This window comes from Myotis yumanensis, unplaced genomic scaffold, assembly GCF_028538775.1.
Source record: "Myotis yumanensis isolate MYYU_CA2020_CCGP unplaced genomic scaffold, mMyoYum1.0.hap1 SCAF_8, whole genome shotgun sequence".
Classification (NCBI taxonomy): Eukaryota; Metazoa; Chordata; class Mammalia; order Chiroptera; family Vespertilionidae; genus Myotis; species Myotis yumanensis.
Window position 1 is genome coordinate 61270851 of NW_027223759.1, and position 18481 is coordinate 61289331.

Consider the following 18481-nt stretch of genomic DNA (forward strand, 5'->3'; position numbering starts at 1 on the left):
TAAGGACACATATATAATAACTCAATCAATAAAAAAATTTTAAAAAAATAAATAAAGTAGAAATGGTTGAGAAATGCTCTCTTAAATAATAAACTTGGAGTGTGGTGTGGCAGAGGGAAAAAAAAACTGGATTTCCTCTCATCAAAAGGGTAAAAGACTCTGAGGCACATTTAGACTTGAAATATTCTTATAAATCCTGGGATCTATCTATCACATTTTCTACATTGTCTTAAATAAGTATGAACCACTTTTATTATTTTTTAAATCAACAATAAGTTAACAATAAATGACCATTTCTTTTGGGAAAAAAATTCTAAATCACGTGGGCTGTTTAAATATAGTATAAAGTCTTGTGACCTTTAACCCTTTATGCCTAAAATGTTCTTAAGTAAAACCTTCATTATAAAATTTCCTGTAACCTTCATTGCAGTTCTAATAAACCCAGTTATCTTTCATGAACTTTACCTCTTTAGAAACTTTTCCCCCTTAATTGTGAACATTTTATGTAACATTTTAGACAAGTATTTCTCAAAACTTTTTTTTATCAAGACCCACAGTGAGAAATTCGTTTTATATTGCAAGTCAACACACATTCCCCCCCCGCCTCTCACACACACACACACACACCTGAAGTTTATGTGAATTCCTTCTGACATAAATGTTTACTGCTACACTAAAGACAATGCACTCTGATCATTTCAATTCTATTCTATTCATTTGAAATGCTAGTGACCTAGTATGGAGATTCACTACTCTCTAATGGACTTAGAGATGCATAATTTTTTTTAAAAAAGCCTTTGTTATATAATAATGAAATTAATTTCATTCTTACCTGGAGAAAAACTAATACAAATGATTTTTCCAAGCCCAGTTATTTGGAAGACTGCAAACAGACTAGCCCAAAGGAGCAAACTTTTCATTTCAGAAGAGAAGCTTTGTAGATAGTAGTTTAGAAAACTTAGCAGAGGCTTATTCATTCATTTATTTATTTTTGTCATGGAAAAAGTCTCAGAGGCAGGAGTCTTGGCAACTTGTTCTTAGAACAAGGTGGGACACTGAGAAATTAACCCTTTTAAAGAAGGATTCCAACAGCAGTTTTTTTGGGGTTTTTCTTAAAGGTGCCTTTGAATACTACCTTCTTTATAATTGAGGAATGGGTTAGATGTAAGGAACATGTGAACTAATGTTCTCAAAAATTCTGATGGGAATTTTGACTGGTTTCTAGTCAAGGAAGAGATTGGCAAGAATTCTAACACAAATACTCCTGTCTCCTATTTTTGCACTGAGATATGGGGTTCTGAGCTGTGAGAGAATTGCTATTTTATCATGTGCTAGGAGATTATATCTTAGTCTCTGTAAGGGCCTTGCTTCTAGTTCAGGAAATCATGCAGCATTAATTAATAGGCAATACAACTTCCAGACTAAAAAGTTGGTTTTTCTGTAGAAGTTGATCGCACTATATATTTGGAAACCCTTGTACAAAGTAAAACCCAAAGATTATGTCTCTTAAGCATCAGGTTTGTCGATTATCAAAAACAAAGAAATTCCTGAACACATCTTTCCTCTCACTTATGATTAAGAAAAACAAAGCTATTATTATAAAAAGAGCTTATTTTATATGTTTGTATTGATTTAAGAAAGAGGGAGGAAGGGAGAAGGAGAGAGAAAAACATTAATGAGAGAGAAGAAACATCCATCACCTGCCTCCTGCACGCCCCCTACTGGGGATTGAGCCCACAACCCAGGCATGTGCCCTGACTGGGAATCAAACTGGCGGCCTTTTGGTGCATGGGATGACGCTCAACCAGCTGAGCCACACTGGCCAGGGCAAGAGATTATTTTAAAATTATAACTAAATTTTAAATGAGTTAGTTGTAGCAGCAGTACTAGCATTGACATAGAAGTATTATAATCAATAACTACAATTGTATAGCTCTCTACAGTTTAGAAAGTACTTTCAGATATAGTCTGAATTAAGCCTCAGGAAATGGGGGCAGGTATGACCGTGCACAGATGAGGAAAGGGACTCGCAGAAGTGGTGATCCCATGTTGGCTGGATCTCAAGGATGAGATCTTCCTATTCAGTCTCATGCTCTTATGACAAAGTGGATCCATTACTCTCCCAAACTGTTTCTTTCTTTGTGCTTTATCTCTATAGATCAAATACCGGGAAGAATATGAAAAGTTCAAAGCTCTTTATACTTTACCTAGAAGTGTTGAAGATGACCCAAATACAGCGCGGTGCCTCCGAGTTGGCAAATATAACATTGATGTAAGTAATCTCAAAGGCCTACTTCAAACTGAAGCGAAGTAATAGAGTTGTCTATTGTAAATCAGAACCGTTTCTATTAAACAGTGCATATGGCTCTGATTGTGTATATATGAAGGAGCTAGGGGCTATTTCAGCCCCAGCTGCATCTCCAGCCCACACGAATCTGTAGAAAGTGTCAGGAAATTCCAGTCCCTGCCCTTCCCCCAACTGATTGCTGTGAGCTGGTCACCGTGACTTCTCAGGTGTGTAAGAAGTGTATAAGAAGGCATATAAGAAGGTCATATGTTGCCATGATTCTGTGCACAATTTTCTGTGTAAGTGGCATGTCAAGCAGAAGTGGCAAACACAGAGACTGGGCAGTGCCTGGCTTTTTCTCACTGGGAAAGAAAGTACTTAAGATTCTGCTCTTCCCCTGAAACTAATATAAAATAATATTGAATGTGAACTGTAGTTGAAAAACAAAAATAAAAGATTCTGCTCTTGTTTCCTAAGACCTGATGTGTTCAGGTAACTCCCTGAGGTGGAGTTGTAAGTGATCTAAGTCTATACGATGCTTGTTGTTTTAAAGCTTCCAAAATTGCTTTTTGTATCCTTGTATCAAGAGCAAGTTTATGTGTGTTTTAACTTCACAGCGCCTGTACAAGTCCGTTTATGAAAAGAACAAGATGAAAATCAACATTGTGCCCGACATGGTAGAGATGGTTACTGCTAAGGATTCTCAGAAGAAAGTCAGTGAAATTGATTACCGCCTACACCTCCATGAGTGGATTTGCCACCCCGACTTGCAAGTCAACAGTCACGTCAGGAAAGTCACAGATCAGATCAGCGACGTAAGCCCATTGCTCATGAAGGCCCACCTTCCTGGCCCCTCCTGCCCAACCTAAAGAGAAGCATATTCACCCACTTCTTTACCTCAGCCTCCTCCCAGTATTGCTGTCCTATATACCCAGCCTCCTCCTAATACTGCTTTCCTATATACCCATCGGTCCCATTGGAACTCAAAGGTATCCCCGGAAGCATGGCTCTGTGTGCCAATGTTTCCATGGCCCGCTTGGCCTCACTGCATAACGCATTTTGCTTCTCAGTCCACAAAATCAATCTTGGTCCACAGGGTGCCCGTGTCTTTGGGGTTAAAATTATGATCAAATTTTATTTTGCCAATCCCCTTCGTCTGTTTCAATTCTGTAGATTGTGTACAAGGATGACCTCAACTGGTTGAAAGGCATTGGTTGCTATGTCTGGGACACTCCTGAAATTCTCCATGCCAAGCACGCTTATGATCTGCGCAATGATGTGAGTTTGCCTTGATTTTGTTGTTGTTGTTTTTTTTATGTGTTTTCTTCTGTTCATAGTCTAGAGTTAAGGTGAGAGTATGTAAACTATGAACATTGTCACAGACCAGCTGTGTCTTAAGTGATGGTGAGGATGGCTGAGCTAGAGAAAGATGCTAAGCCATAGAAAGCAACCATTTCTCAGGAGTGCATATGGCGTTCCTATTCAACAATGCAGTTGAGCTATCCCATTGTTCTCTGGAGGAGAGGGCGCATGTGGTTCTTCTCTCTACCTTTTGGGCTATTTTGAATGTATTAATGAGCACATAATTGTCATTATAGGAAAATATAATTTATTAGGAGTTTGTGATGCTATAGATGGGATCTATTGGCAAAGAGAGGATTTCCTAGGAAAATCAATACCGTATTCAAGATGTTAGTAAGAAAACAAATATTCCTAGAAGAGCAATTGTCAGACGTCCTAGCATTGATTACACTGATTGTCATAAACTTCAAACACACCCTGGTCTATTGAATAAATGCTGGTGAATGTAAATGCCAGGAGTTAAAAAACAACCAAAACTGCTGTGAAAACCAGCAGTCTCCAATATAATGAGTGGTCTAACGCAGGCTTATTTTCTTCCTTTCGGCAGATCAAGTACCAAGCTCATGTGAAGAAAACAAGGAATGACTACAATTTGGTCATGGATACTCCAGTCTACGTCCAGGCTGTCCAAAGCAGGAAACAAATAAGTGACGTAAGTGCCCATCGGGGATGTTACTGTGGCCAGTGATAAAGACAGGGGCCACCATTCAAGCAGAAGTGGCAAACACAAAGACTGGGTGGGCAGTGCCTGGCTTTTTCTCACTGGGAAAGAAAGTACTTAAGATTCTGCTCTTCCCCTGAAACTAATATAAAATAATATTGAATGTGAACTGTAGTTGAAAAATAAAAAAAGATTCTGCTCTTGTTTCCTAAAACCTGATGTGTTCAGGTAACTCCCTGGGGGGCGGGGGGGGAGTTGTAAGTGATCTAAGTCTATACGATGCTTGTTGTTTTAAAGCTTCCAAAATTGCTTTTTGTATCCTTGTATCAAGAGCAAGTTTATGTGTCACTGTCTAGATCTTCTAATAAGTTAGAGCAAACTAATGAGAAGGAAGCAGGCTCTGAAATTAGAGGTGTGGAAGGAGCCCAGCCTCTACCAATCAATGAGGTTTAGGAAAAGCACTTAGTCCTCCAAGTCTCAGCATCCTTACCCGTACAATGAGAAAATGAACGAAAAGCACCCACTACCGTGCCTGCTATAGAGCAGGACGAACAAGCACAATGCTGCTCTTTCTTTATTAACCCCACAGGTTAATAAATAAAACTATCCCACCAGTGACTTGGAACATTGAGACCTATTGTTTTTGAACTTGGCGTGCCAAAATGGCCACTCTTCCTCTTCTAAAGCCTGAGCCAACTCTTCCACTTATTTCTCAGTCTGGGGCCACACCCTGGCTCTGATCTTATTGGACAAGGCACAATAACATATCAGACAGAATTCTTTAGGCAAAGGGACGCAGGCTACCCTTCCTTGAGAGAGAGAGAGAGAGAGAGAGAGAGAGAGACTTGGGTTTCCTTTTACGTTGCTTCTTTCTGACAATGCTGCCAGAGTCTGAATCAGTGCACTCTGCTTCTCTCTGCACCAGGCTGTCTACCACTACGACTACGTGCACAGTGTCAGAGGCAAAGTGGCTCCAACTACAAAAACCGTGGATCTGGACCGGGCTCTTCACGCATACAAGCTCCAGAGTGAGGTGAGCTGTGAAAAAGCTACGACGTGCCTGGCAGGTGTCCTGGATGCAGCTTAGAGGCCGGGTCATTGGCCTCTGTCGAAGCACCTCAGCAAGGGCATCTTCTCAGCCTGACCTTGTACATTGTATATGCTGTTCCATACGTACATGCTGTCCATTCACATGAGTTACGAAAAAACAAAAAGCAGTGCATAGCCTGTCTTCCTTCTTGGCTGGCCAGATCTTTCTAAGCATGCAATGGGCATTTTTGGAGCCATGTTTACAAGTTACAAAGAAGAGGGCCATTCTACTATTTCTGCTCTCAAAAAGCTTAAAACCAAAATGACAAAGACAAGGCATATGATCATAAAAGATTATTAGCAATAAGAGATAAAGCTAGAAATTGCTGTTGAAACTCAGACAAGAAGGAACGTGGACTCCACTCCACGTGTAAGATCTCTATTCTGTGTTACCTGATGGTGCGCCTTTGGTCTCAGCCTTCATTGCTACTCTCCTATGTTGACTGTTAGGAGTAAATTGGTTTTTAATATTTTAAATACTGTTCTTACTCCTATAGTTCCTCTGAGAGACAGACTATTTAAGGGCACAGAAACCCCTTCCGCCTTCTGCCAGGAATATGAGCATCCTGCTCGCTTCCTAGTCTGACATCAATGCTGTGTTTGGGGGCGGGGGTGGAGGAGAGATAAGATTCCAAAGATGTGCTTTATTATTATGACTGTCTTCAAGATTTGTGACAACTTGATTATTACCTGAAAGTGTGGTGAAAAACAGAGGTGGCACTTGGTAGACTTTTTTCTCTACTTAACCCAAATTCTTGCTAGTTACCATGCAGTCAACTGGGCATATGTTCAGAAGCATAGAAGAATTAATTTCTATAAGTCTCTGCATTCATTGCTCTCTTTTTAAAAAAACAATAAGAGTAATTTGATTAATTGCCTCTCAGAGCTTATTCAATTTCTTTCTGAAAGTAATTCAGTAAGCATAGTACTTTAAGTATCTAATTGAAAACCTAACAGGAGCAGGATGTGACTTGTTTAACTTGGATCAGTTATTACATGTAGATGTCCTTTAACCCGTCCTTCTCATTCGGCAGAATCTGTACCGAGACGCGGGCAAGCGCTCCCTGGCTACTGGATACAGGCTTCCGGTCGACACTCCGCACTTCAAACACTCCAAGGACACCCAGTACATGAGCAGTTATGTGAGTGCTCGCTTCCTCATTGAGATGGGGTCTGAAGTGAGAGGGGGCACTAATATTCATTAATAGCCTGTTCTCATCCCCCCAGTCCCACCCTGAAGGTTCAACATGATATGATGATAGGAGCAGAGCAGGGGAGACAGCACCTTTCCCAGGGGTGCTGTGAACTAGTTGGCTCCTCTAGGTCAGCAGTGTCTGCACAGCCCAGTGGGTTAGCATAGGACTCCCGTGGGATTACATCTGCGAGATTCAGTTACCTTGGCTCGGGGCTCATGGCTGCCCGGATGCTTCTACTCCTGCTAGCCTTAGCACAGAGCATCCTGGACAATCCCAAGCCACGTACTGGAAATTTAAATCATACCTTCACTACTGATGTGTGGCAGTAGTATTGTCTTCCTTCTGCAGTGTGTCATTGAAAAAGATGTAACAGCCTAGCCAGTTTGGCTCAGTAGATAGGGCGTCAGCCTGTGAACTGAAGGGTCCTGGGTTCAATTCCAGTCAAGGGCATATGCTCCAGTTGTGGGCTCAATCCCAAGTAGGGGGTGTGCAGGAGGCAGCCGATCAATAATTCTCTCTCATCATTGATGTTTCTATCTCTTTCTCCCTCTCCCTTCCTCTCTGAAATCAATAAAAAATATATTTAAGAAAAAAGAAAAAGATATAACATCCCTGTATATTTCTTTGAATAGAAAGCACTTTTTGCCGGGCTGCTGGCCCTGGTCCTTGCCTCACTATTTACCCTCTGTGCCATTTCATAGACAGCTCAGAGGATAGCTTCTCACTACCTGTAGCTTTTGCCCTGGAGTTAGCTCAGGCACCCACCTTCTCCACTTTTCAAAAGTACCAGGTTGGGACTTCATACCATTTACCCAAAGGACAAGGCCCAGGGAAGTTTAGTCTATCCCAGTGACTGTTGCCTTCAAACCAGACCCATAAATAAGCCATCAGCTGGAGAATAAGTTCTCCCTTCCATGTTGCTCTTAAAAGTTCTGTGTATCAAATCTGCTGGCCTGTGAGAGGCCAATATCAATCTGGAAAGCCATCCATCAGTCTTTATTCTCTTATTTTTTCTTTGCATTTCCTAATTTGCCAGTCATATTGCAGCTAAAAATATAGGGGTTTTTTTTTCATTTTGCATACCTATATACAAACAGATTTCATCTAGGCAGCCTTGAATTTTATTCCTTTCTGGATCTGGCTTTACTAGCCAACAAAATAATTTTCAAGACTCTGATTATTATTAAAATTTTGTCAATGACTTTTCCTTATACTTAATGCTTAGAGACTAATTTTCAAATGAAAGTGACAGCTCTTTTTGGTTTGAGAAATGTAACTCTGCTCTTTGTTTGCCCATCAGTAATCTCATTCTGACTTTGCTTTTGCAGTTCAAGTACAAGGAAGTTTATGAACACCTCAAGGCAAATGGGTATACACTTGGCCCCAATGATGTTCCGTTTGTCAATGTCCGGAGGGTCAACGACGTTACCAGTGAGGTACTGTGAATGCGAATGCTGTGGAGAAAATATTGATATTTGCTTATTGATCAGTCAGTATCCCACATTGACCACCTGAAATGGTGTTTCTTCCAATATAGAGGCTGTATCGGCAACTGTACCACAAACTCAAAGACAAGATCCACACAACCCCTGACACACCTGAACTCCGCCAAGTCAAGAAGACACAAGAAGCTGTCAGTGAGGTGGGTATTACTTTAGGAGAGAAGACAGGCCAGGGAACCCAGGGGTGACTTTCAGCCATTCAGAATGTCACTAACATGTGTTTTTCTGGACACTTTTTTCTTTAGCTGATCTACAAATCAGACTTCTTCAAGATGCAGGGTCACATGATCTCGCTGCCATATACACCCCAAGTGCTCCATTGCCGTTACGTGGGAGACATCACCAGTGACGTAAGCATCTCTTAGGATCTTTCTGGAAGACTGTTAGGAAGAGGATGGCTTCTTTCAGCATTTAAGCCAATCAGTGGTCTTTTCCACTAAGGACCTCTAAACTGAATGTACAGCTTGGAGGTGAAATAGTGTGGATACAGGACCCCACATTTTACCAGTGTTGGGAACAGTAGTAAGGGGACTACTTGGGAAATGCAAGAATCACTGGCCCCATTCTTCATGCAACCCTGAATTATTATCAACTCTTCACTCTCTAAGTGGCCTCTGTTTCAGCTCATGTTTAGTATCTTTCTCCTGCTCATTCCTGCTCCCACCCCCTTAAGCAACTTCCTGCTCCCATTTGTTTCTTTTTCTTCCCTGGACGTTTCCTTCTCCTAAAAGACCACTTTATTCCATTGAAGCCCTTCTCCCATCAATGCAGTCATAAAATAATAGCTGTGTCCTCTCCTCGGACCAGGGCTAGAGATTTAAATTTCAAATCTGTGATTTACTTGCGTGCAAACAGACTAAGAGTACAAGGTGGATGTGTAGAATCAAAATGAAAGATATATCAGTAAAAAAAAAGCTTCACTACTCTGTCTTATTTATTCTTGATTTATATTTGCTCCTGACCAGCTGTATTTCTATTTTTGCCACACAGATTAAATACAAAGAGGACTTGCAGATCCTGAAGGGACTGGGCTGCTTCCTGATGGACACTCCTGACATGGTCCGTTCCCGGTTCCTGCGGAAGCTCTGGGTGAGTGCCCGCCCATCTTCACAACACGTGGCTACTCCTACACAGCTTCCAGGAGCTGGGCAGAACATCTGCCTACAGCCACTTTTAAGGGGAAATTTGACATTAACCCACTTGAGCAAGTCATGACCATGACTCCTCACAAAGGTAATGAGCTTAGGTAGATGACAATTGTTTTGTCCCTGCCTGCAAAGGCCTCCAGGGCACAGGGGGGCTCAGCTTGACTTGCACATATCAGCCATTTGAAAGACAATGGGTGACCATGACATGCAGTTCCTTGAATGATAACTCAACTTTTATTTTCCTTCTGTTTTTGGTTTTCAGTCGAATTACCTGTACACTGATAATGCAAGGAAGATGCGAGACAAATACAAAGTGGTGCTTGACACTCCGGAGTACAGAACAGTGCAAGAACTGAAGACACATCTGAGTGAGGTAAGGAGGTCACCACCAGGGATGTGTTCCTCTAGTGAGCATTTTTCAGGCAACTACATGAGGCAAAGATCTCCCTTCTGCCTTAATTACAGAGTCGCCAACACCTAAGCAAGTCAATTGATCTCACTTTGCCTCAGTTTACTTTTGTCCCCTTTTAATAAGATAAGGATATTGATATTTGCTCTACCTAGGACCAGGACTGCTGAGAGTTTTCATGATTTTATAGATTGGAAAGTCCCTCTGTCTTACACAATTGCTGTAGTTTCCAAATGAATTTATTTCAAACGTCTCTCTTTAATTCCTGCTATCAGGAACCCTAATTGTGGTAGTGTCATTTAAAAAGTCTTCACTGGCGACCTGCTCTATTCCCACTCAATAAATTCCAAACTACTTCAGTGTATTTGAGTGCCCCTCACTTTCATCTGTTTTCCTGGCACTGAGGGTCAACCCTTGACTTCAGCGAATAGCAGCCTGGGGGAGGGCAGAACTACAGAAGGAAGCTGCTCCCCGAGGGAAAATGGTGGAATGGAAGGCAGAGGAGAGTGCTCGGGAATGAAACTGCTCAGGGTTTCAGCTGCTACAGAGAAGCATTCTTGGATTTGGCCATTGTAAAGTTTTTTATAATCTTATTGAGAGTGACTTCATTGGAGTGATTGGAAGGAAGCCGAACTGTCGCCTTGAGAAATTAATCAAAAGAAAGAAAAAGAACATTGTACTATGTAGAAAATTATGGACTTGAATGGTTTTTTAAAAACAGGCAGGAAGAGCCTTGAAGGCTCTGGCAGAATCCTCTTATTCTTCTATCTGCCTTCTGACGACAGAATTTGTGTAGTGGATTAAAAAAGAAGAGAAAAATGTTACAAGTTTGGAGCAAGGGAGTATGCGTTTAAAAGGAATCTCCTTTTTGTGTGCGCTTTTCCTTTTGTCCCAATGGGGAACCTCAATCTGTTTTAATTGCACAGACACACGGGCAAGAAGTCATTTTGTATCTGCCAAGTGTGGTTCCTTCCTTTATTTGCTATTAAACTGTTTGAGAAGGGGGGAAAAACGCATAGTCTGTAAAAAAGAGGAACAAGGCCAGTGGTAGAGGCTGGAAAATGAAGGGAGGGACTTGAGTCTGTTTGCAGATGAAGGGAGAGGGCTGGGAAAACTGGAGGTCATGGACAGGAAGGAATAATGTTGGAACTGGGTCCTAGAAGGGACAAGTAAGAAGAAACCAGGATCACAGCAGGAGGCGTGAATCTTGGACAAGCTACAGAGAGTATTTTGATAAAAGAGGGAAAAAGTAAAGGAAGCCCATGAGGTACATAAAATATTGGTTTGTCGGGAAGAAACTGAGCTTGTTGCAGTGGGACGGCTCCTGCTTCTTGCATGAAGTAAGTAATAAAGGCATCTGCAGAGAACATGTCCACGGAGCAGAAATGATACTGATGACTGTTTTGTGTCCAGCTGGTGTACAGAGCTAAAGGCAAGAAGCAGAAGTCCATCTTCACTTCAATTCCTGATACACCTGATCTTCTAAGAGCCAAGCAAGGGCAGAAGCTTCAGAGTCAGGTAAAGTTAGTAAAGGAAGATTCATAAACCCGCCACGCTGGCATCACAGGGGGCGGTTGTGGGTGTCTGACCACTCCTGTCAGCAGCAGCCTCTCACACTTGGTTGTCCTTGATGCAACTGAATGCCTATCAATTTCAAGAGGCAGAGCTTGTCTGGGCTCTCCTAACCATGGTTTGTTTTACATGAGCAGGTAAATGCCATGTCTTCTTTTCCAAGTTCTATTCAACTTCTGTTATTGGATGAGGAGTCTGTGGACTCCAGGGAGTGAAAATAAATTGCTTGACTTATTCTATAGAACCCATTTATTTTCCACAGACAAATGAAATTACAATTCATGCATTCAGGCAAAAATGGATAAAAAATATGTTGAAGGCCCTAGCTGGTTTGGCTCAGTGGATAGAGCGTTGGCCTTCGGACTGAAGGGTCGCGGACTCGATTCCTGCCAAGGGCACATGCTTGGGTTGCAGGCTCAGTCCCCAGTAGGGGGCTTTGCAGGAGGCAGTCAATCAATGATTCTCTCTCATCATTGATGTTCCTCTCTGAAATCAATAAAAATATATTTGAAAAAAATATGTTGAAGGCTCTGTCAGAATCCTCTTATTCTTCTATCTGCCTTCTGTATTATATGGATTTAGATTAAACTGTACTCAGAAATAAGATTATTAGACAATTGGAGTGCAAATATGTGTTTCCAGATGTGAGACATAGAGAGAAACAAATGAACAGAACGCATATAACAAAAAAAACAGGACAACAGGTGCATGCCTGTTGAATAAAGAAGACTAAATGCTAAATAAAAAAGTATTTTCTCTCTATAACATCTGATCCCTATTCTGATTATTTAGTATCTATATGTTGAACTTGCCACCAAAGAGAGACCCCATCATCACGCTGGAAACCAGACCACAGCCTTGAAGCATGCCAAAGACGTGAAGGACCTGGTCAGCGAGGTGAGCTGGGTATTTGGCACTGAGGCACTGGGCTAGAGAAAAAAAATGCTCGCTAAATCCTTCACCTGCTGCCTCTGATAGGAGAGCTAGTGTCTATAGCATCAAGAACAGGAGGCGGAGCCATTCTCCTAATGAGCATAATACACTGTGTCCCTGGGGTGGATCTGTGACATGGTTGCGGATTGTGAGGGATGAAAACACTTGAACTTAACTTTGTCTCTCTCTTCTATCTCTATTTCTTAGAACAAGTACAAGATTCAGTATGAAAAGATGAAGGACAAGTACACCCCAATCCCAGACACACCAGTCCTCATCAGAGCCAAGAAGGCTTACTGGAATGCCAGTGATGTATGCATCCCTTCCTTCTTTCTTCTGCTGTGGTAGGGACAGTGGGGGGTTGAGGTACCTAAGAAACAGAAAAGATTAGTCATATCCATAGTTTAAGGTTCTGACCCACACATGGAGCAGGAAAAAAAGAAACACCACATCCAAAAACTTAAAAAAAAAAGTAGGCACAAACAATACCAGTTAGGCAAAGTAGTAGCTAGGAGTAATGCCAAAAGCCTATGGCTCTTCTCATTGCTCTTCTAGGAAGAAGATGGCCCTTTCTTGTGAGTCTTTGGTAGCATTTCCTAGGGAATACTTGACAACTAATTACTTGCCTATAAAGGCATGTTCTTGGAGTCAGCCAAACATGGTTTCAAATCCTGATACTGTCATTTGCCTGCTGATTGCCTCTGTGTACCTTACCTGTTTTTTTCTGAGACTGTTTTCTGATGTGGGGAATGAGGATAAGAACTGTGATAATTAAATTAGGCTACACCTAGTTTCCCCTGTTGTTAACACCTTACATTACCGTCATACATTTGTCACCACCAATGAGTCAATATTGATACATTATTCACTAAACTCTATGCTTTATTCAGATTTTATTAGGTTCCTCCTCATGTCCTTTTTCTCTTCCAGGATGTGAAATCTTAAATCTATCCTAAATTTATCCATGGGAAAACCTGAGAGAAACCTCAAGCTTAAAAGCCTTCAATTATTTAACTCGGTAGTTTTTCGTAAACCATGTGTGTTTTCTCCTTCCAGCTACGCTACAAAGAAACATTTGAAAAGACCAAAGGGAAATACCACACCGTGAAGGACGCTCTGGACATTGTGTACCATCGCAGAGTCACAGATGACATCAGTAAAGTACGTCCCTCCATATATCTACTTGCATGAGGCTCAATGAGCCACCATCAGTTTTAAAAAGAGTCCTCCCTTGCCCTAGCCGGTTTGCCTCAGTGGATAAAGCATCAGCCTGTGGACTGAAGGGTCCTGGGTTCAATTCTGGTCGAGGGCACATACCTCAGTTGCAGGCTCCTCCCCCGCCTAGGCCTTCGTTGGGGCTCATGTGTTTCCCTCCACGTCCTGCGTGGTTCAGGGTTCGGGTCTAGAAGAGGAGCCACACACAAATGAAATAGAAAAGACACAAGATAATTTGGGAATGTTGGGGGACTAGACGAGCAAGTCCAACTCAAGAGGAAGGACTTCCACTGTGCTCAGGCCTCACCAAGCTTTTTATAGTGAGGGGTAAACAAGGTAGTGGTTACCATAGTTACACAGTTCTTGTGAATTTCACTTGTTTACACTGCTCTTGCACTTCCTCAGCCCATTAGCTTCCCAGATAAGATCTAGGGAGTGTTATAGGGTCAAGCCTAATTATGCTAAGAGGACTGTGCCCTCTAGCTGGGACTTGTTTGTGACTTTGCCAGCAGGTCAGTCCTAGGCTTAACCCTATATCAGTTTCCCACAGCAACCAATCAATGTGCCTCTCTCACATCGATATCTCTCTTTCTCTCTCTCTTCCACTCTCTCTAAAAATCAATGGAAAAATATCCTTGGGTGAGGATTAAAAAACAAACAAAAAAGTATCCTCCCTTCCCTAATACTCTCTGGATATAAGTAGACCTTTTTTGCATTAATTTTGGGTCAGATGTTATACCTGACTTTGTGTTTTTCCCACAGGTGAAATACAAGGAGAACTACATGAGCCAGCTGGGAATCTGGAGGTCCATTCCTGATAGCCCAGAGCATTTCCACCACCAGGCAGTCAGGGATGCAGTCAGTGATGTGAGTCTTCAAGTCTTCCATTTTCACGTATAAATTCATTTGTCCATGTGACTTAGGGAATCAAAAACTGCACTAAAACCGATTAAACATGTGACTCAATGTTGGTTCTCATACATGGATGTTTAAATCATGAAACTCATTGACAAATGAGTGAACTTCAACTTGGGAGAGAAAAAATATATTCCAATTTATAAACCTAATTTTTCTTCCAAATGTATTATATCATATTACATGGCCGGAAGTGATATACTTCATCTAAGCAATAACCTACTTTTGGTCAATTGAAGAGACAACTTCATGAAGCAATCAAGACAGGTAACGATGCTCACTTAGAAAGAAATGTCAGCTTTCTATAGGAAAATACATCTGCGAAGTTCACAATATGTTCTCTAGGAAAGTACACCTGTCACATTTGAATTGTTTTAATTAGTATTAAAAATAAAAATTTCCACATATAATTCACCATGAAGTAAGCAGAAAAAAGTATTATTGGAAGCTTCGCTTAAATAATTGTTTTAATACTTTATTATCCTATATGTCTCAGTGGTCAGAACTTTTATTTGTTCCACTTGTATCGATCCTAACCTACTGCTATTTGGAGATAGGTTCTTATAACTCTTTGATGACATTCTTCTTCCAGGTAAAATACAAAGAAGATTTGACCTGGCTTAAAGGAATTGGTTGCTATGCCTATGATACCCCCGACTTCACTCTGGCTGAACAGAACAAGACTCTCTACAGCAAGGTATATCTCCTCAAGGATAGTGTCCACATCCGTTTAACGTATTTCAGTGCTCACAGAGAGAATTAACACTGAGTATATAGCTTTTTCATATTTCCTCCCTGATCTTCACTTCTAGTCCCTGTAGTTGGAGTACATACTGAACTGTCCACTGTCTGATGGGCTCCGCTAAAATGGCATATCTCAAATTTTTTTAGTACTGACCTCATTGACTATAGTCAGTATTTAGTTATATCATTTATTTGACTTTGATAAGTGGTCATTTCAGAACAACTCATATCTCTGCCAGAATTCCCTTCCTATTAATATGTCTCTCGGTAATTTACCCTGTTAGAGTTGACATGGTGGGATATAAAGTGGGATTTTTTAAAAATATATATTTTATTGATTTTTTACAGAGAGGAGGGGAGAGGGATAGAGAGTTAGAAACACCGATGAGAGAGAAACATCAATCAGCTGCCTCCTGCACACTCCCTACTGGGGATGTGCCCGCAACCAAGGTACATGCTCTTGATAGGAATAAACCCAGAACCCTTTAGCCCACAGGCCGACGCTCTATCCACTGAGCCAAACCAGTTAGGGCAAAGTGGGATTATTTTTTAAAAATATATTTTTATTGATTTCAGAGAGGAAGGGAGTGGGGAGAGATAGAAACATCAATAATGAGAGAGAATCATTGATTGGCTGCCTCTTGCATGCCCCACACTGGGGATCGAGCCCACAACCAGAGCATGAGCCCTGATCAGGAATCGAACCTGGACCTCCTGGTTCATAGATGCTCAACCACTGAACCACGTCGGGATTAAAGTGGGATTATTTGAATCCACACACTTGTGTGACTCAAGGCAAATAACTGTTTTTTATGGCCTCATTTTCCTATTTCAAAAATAAAGCTGTTGGATTAGCTTCCTTTGAATTCTAAAATAGTAGTCAGCAAACTTTTCTTAAACCAGCCAGATAGTTAATACTGTAGACTTTGTGGGCCACATTCATTCTGTCATGCATTCTTTGTTTACAATTATTTAAAATTTTTTTTTAAACTCTTAGTTCATGGGGTCATTAAATAATAGATGATGATCTAAATGTTAGCCCATCCCTGCCCTAAAATATTATGATTATCTGATTAATTACCAAAAAACTATTTCAAACTAATGGACTAAAAACTGCCTTCAACTGCATATGGTAATACCTTCAAAATAAAAATAATAATCACTATAATACATAGGAACAAAGAAGGAACTGATTTGGATTTTTGCTTAATTTGGAAAATAGATCTGTTTTTCATCCATTCAGTAAAAAATATATTTTGGAGTGAGTTTTCAAGAAATCCAGGTGGATATACTCTTCATTGCCTTGGGAGACAGAGTAAGCATTTAGTAATTACTTGTTAACTCTATGAGGAAATTATCACAATTGTATGATAAACTAAAAGGCATGTCTCATTCTTAAGATAATCACAGCCTGCTATCAATTAACCACATTCTGTTTTCTCTAGTATAAGTATAAGGAGATATTTGAAAGGACAAAGTCAAATTTCAAGTATGAAGCCGATTGTCCAATCAATAGGCATTTCAAGTATGCAACTCAGTTGATGAATGAGGTATGTATGACCTGACCCAATTAACCCTATGCAGTTCCTTCCGAAGTCTATAGACTTATTTGATTACAACCCAATAAGTAAAATGACAGAAAAGCCTTTCTAAGTGTTGATTCAAGATAAAGATCTGGAAAGACTCTTATAAAGTCACCCTCTGGTGGGCTCTGCCAAAAGCATGGACAAGGCCAAGCGAAGGGATGTGCCGAGTGGTGGGAGGGCCCCACAGCCATCACCACTCTGTTCCCGCTAGCACAGGGCAGCACAGCCTTTTGGGTGATGACAGCAAGGAGGTAAAGGATTTTGTAGACTATCAGCTGAACTCCCTAAAACAGAATACTGTGTAGAATTGGGAGACAAAGAAGTTCAAGGTTAATTTAGCATCTCTACCATGGCACAGAAATGGCAGTGGTTGGAAAAGCCACCCTTAAAGGGATTGTGATTTGGCATTCAATTGTATTGCCATTGTTTACTCATATATTGGTGCAGAGAAGTAGCCATTTGTCCCCAATATATTCTTTTATTTTCTACCTAGTCTTTCCTGGAACTATCTTTGTAATAATTTAAGTTAAATTTAGCTTAAAATGACTGAAATAACCAAGCTATTGATTAACTTAAATGTTTGGATGGTTTTATATTTAATTTCCTATCTTTGGACATTCCACAGATTTACATGAATTCATGAACAATGTTAGAAAATTAGTAAAATGTATCTAAAAATGGAAATGTAACCAATGGTATATTTTTTCAATATATGACTTTTTTTCCCCTTTTTAATTTGATTTTGTTCATTTTCAGTAGATTTCCAGGTGGAACAACTCTGAAGAATTACTGTTAGTAGATTCCTAAAATACAGTCTTGATATATTTTATTTCTATTTTTCACACTCACAAAGGATTTCCAGGTCTCTTTTATAATTAAATAAACTAACTAGCATTAGAAGACTATTAGAATTTTTCATGAATATTCCTTTTGATTCTCACAGTCTTAGATTATAGACCTGTAGATTATCATGCCTTATTTTAAATACAATGTAAGGTGCCATAAATCCTAACATTACTAATGGCATCCTATGTAGAGATGGAAACTGTTTAGGCACAAGCTCCTCCAATTTGGTGTCATAAATCCGATCTATCCCAAGCCCCAGCCCTCTCCAGGCAATCTTCCCTCACTTAACTCTTTGCCTTCCGGATGCTTTGGGCGCCCACCTCCCAAAATGAGATATTTCTGGTCCTCTGGAGTGTTTATCTGGGGACGTATCTGTGTAGCCTTGAGGTTGTACTCTTGCTATAATTTGATCTGATGTCCGAGCAGAAAAAATACAGAGCTGATTATCACCAGCGGAAAGATAAATACCACCTGGTAGTCGATGAGCCTAGACATCTGCTGGCTAAGATCGCAGGCGACCAGATCAGTCAGGTACTGTGATGGGGCTGGTTGGCCAGCCCAGGCAGGACTGTGCTCCAGGTTTCTCATGAGATGTTGTCCTGTCTGCTGCAAGGATGTCATAGGTTCTGCCTATGATATTGGGATGTTCTGTTTCACAGTATCTGTCCAGCCACCCAAAGAGCCCATGAGCTCTTTGAGTGTGCCAGTCCATGCTCTATGTGCTCACATGTGCTGCAGTGAAGAGGAAAAGGAAAGCTGGGTCCTTCCACCCTTTATTCCTCAGGAAGCCCTGTTTATAGCCTGCAGCTGTAAATTGCAAATTGAGTTGCAAAACCAAAAACAAAGAAGCAAATTCATGGAAGGAAAGAAGACAAAACTCCCTGCCATATTTTCCTACTCCAATGATGTCCTTTTTCCTAGAAGGCATTTCCTATGTCATTCATTCCCCATTCACAAGGATGATGGATGGTCAACTGCAGGTGTTGCAGTCACTCTGCTTGGCATTGTAATATATT

At 40.8% G+C, this 18481-nt stretch overlaps 1 protein-coding gene across 11 annotated transcripts in view; it reads left to right on the forward strand.

Moving 5' to 3' along the window:
* The window catches only part of NEB (nebulin), a 193655-nt gene that overhangs the window by 131101 nt on the left and 44073 nt on the right, over window positions 1-18481 (forward strand). For 10 of the 11 annotated variants that reach the window (XM_070423008.1, XM_070423007.1, XM_070423013.1 and 7 more), the window contains exons 109-126: window positions 2159-2272; window positions 2905-3102; window positions 3461-3565; window positions 4197-4301; window positions 5236-5343; window positions 6434-6541; window positions 7924-8031; window positions 8133-8237; window positions 8343-8447; window positions 9088-9186; window positions 9508-9618; window positions 11068-11172; window positions 12019-12123; window positions 12367-12471; window positions 13216-13320; window positions 14137-14241; window positions 14882-14986; window positions 16479-16583. In XM_070423008.1, the coding sequence (XP_070279109.1) occupies window positions 2159-2272; window positions 2905-3102; window positions 3461-3565; window positions 4197-4301; window positions 5236-5343; window positions 6434-6541; window positions 7924-8031; window positions 8133-8237; window positions 8343-8447; window positions 9088-9186; window positions 9508-9618; window positions 11068-11172; window positions 12019-12123; window positions 12367-12471; window positions 13216-13320; window positions 14137-14241; window positions 14882-14986; window positions 16479-16583 (2001 nt within the window). Of the gene's footprint in view, window positions 1-2158; window positions 2273-2904; window positions 3103-3460; window positions 3566-4196; window positions 4302-5235; window positions 5344-6433; window positions 6542-7923; window positions 8032-8132; window positions 8238-8342; window positions 8448-9087; window positions 9187-9507; window positions 9619-11067; window positions 11173-12018; window positions 12124-12366; window positions 12472-13215; window positions 13321-14136; window positions 14242-14881; window positions 14987-16478; window positions 16584-17891; window positions 17997-18481 lie in introns of all 11 variants that reach the window. The other variant, XM_070423018.1, reaches the window with a different exon arrangement.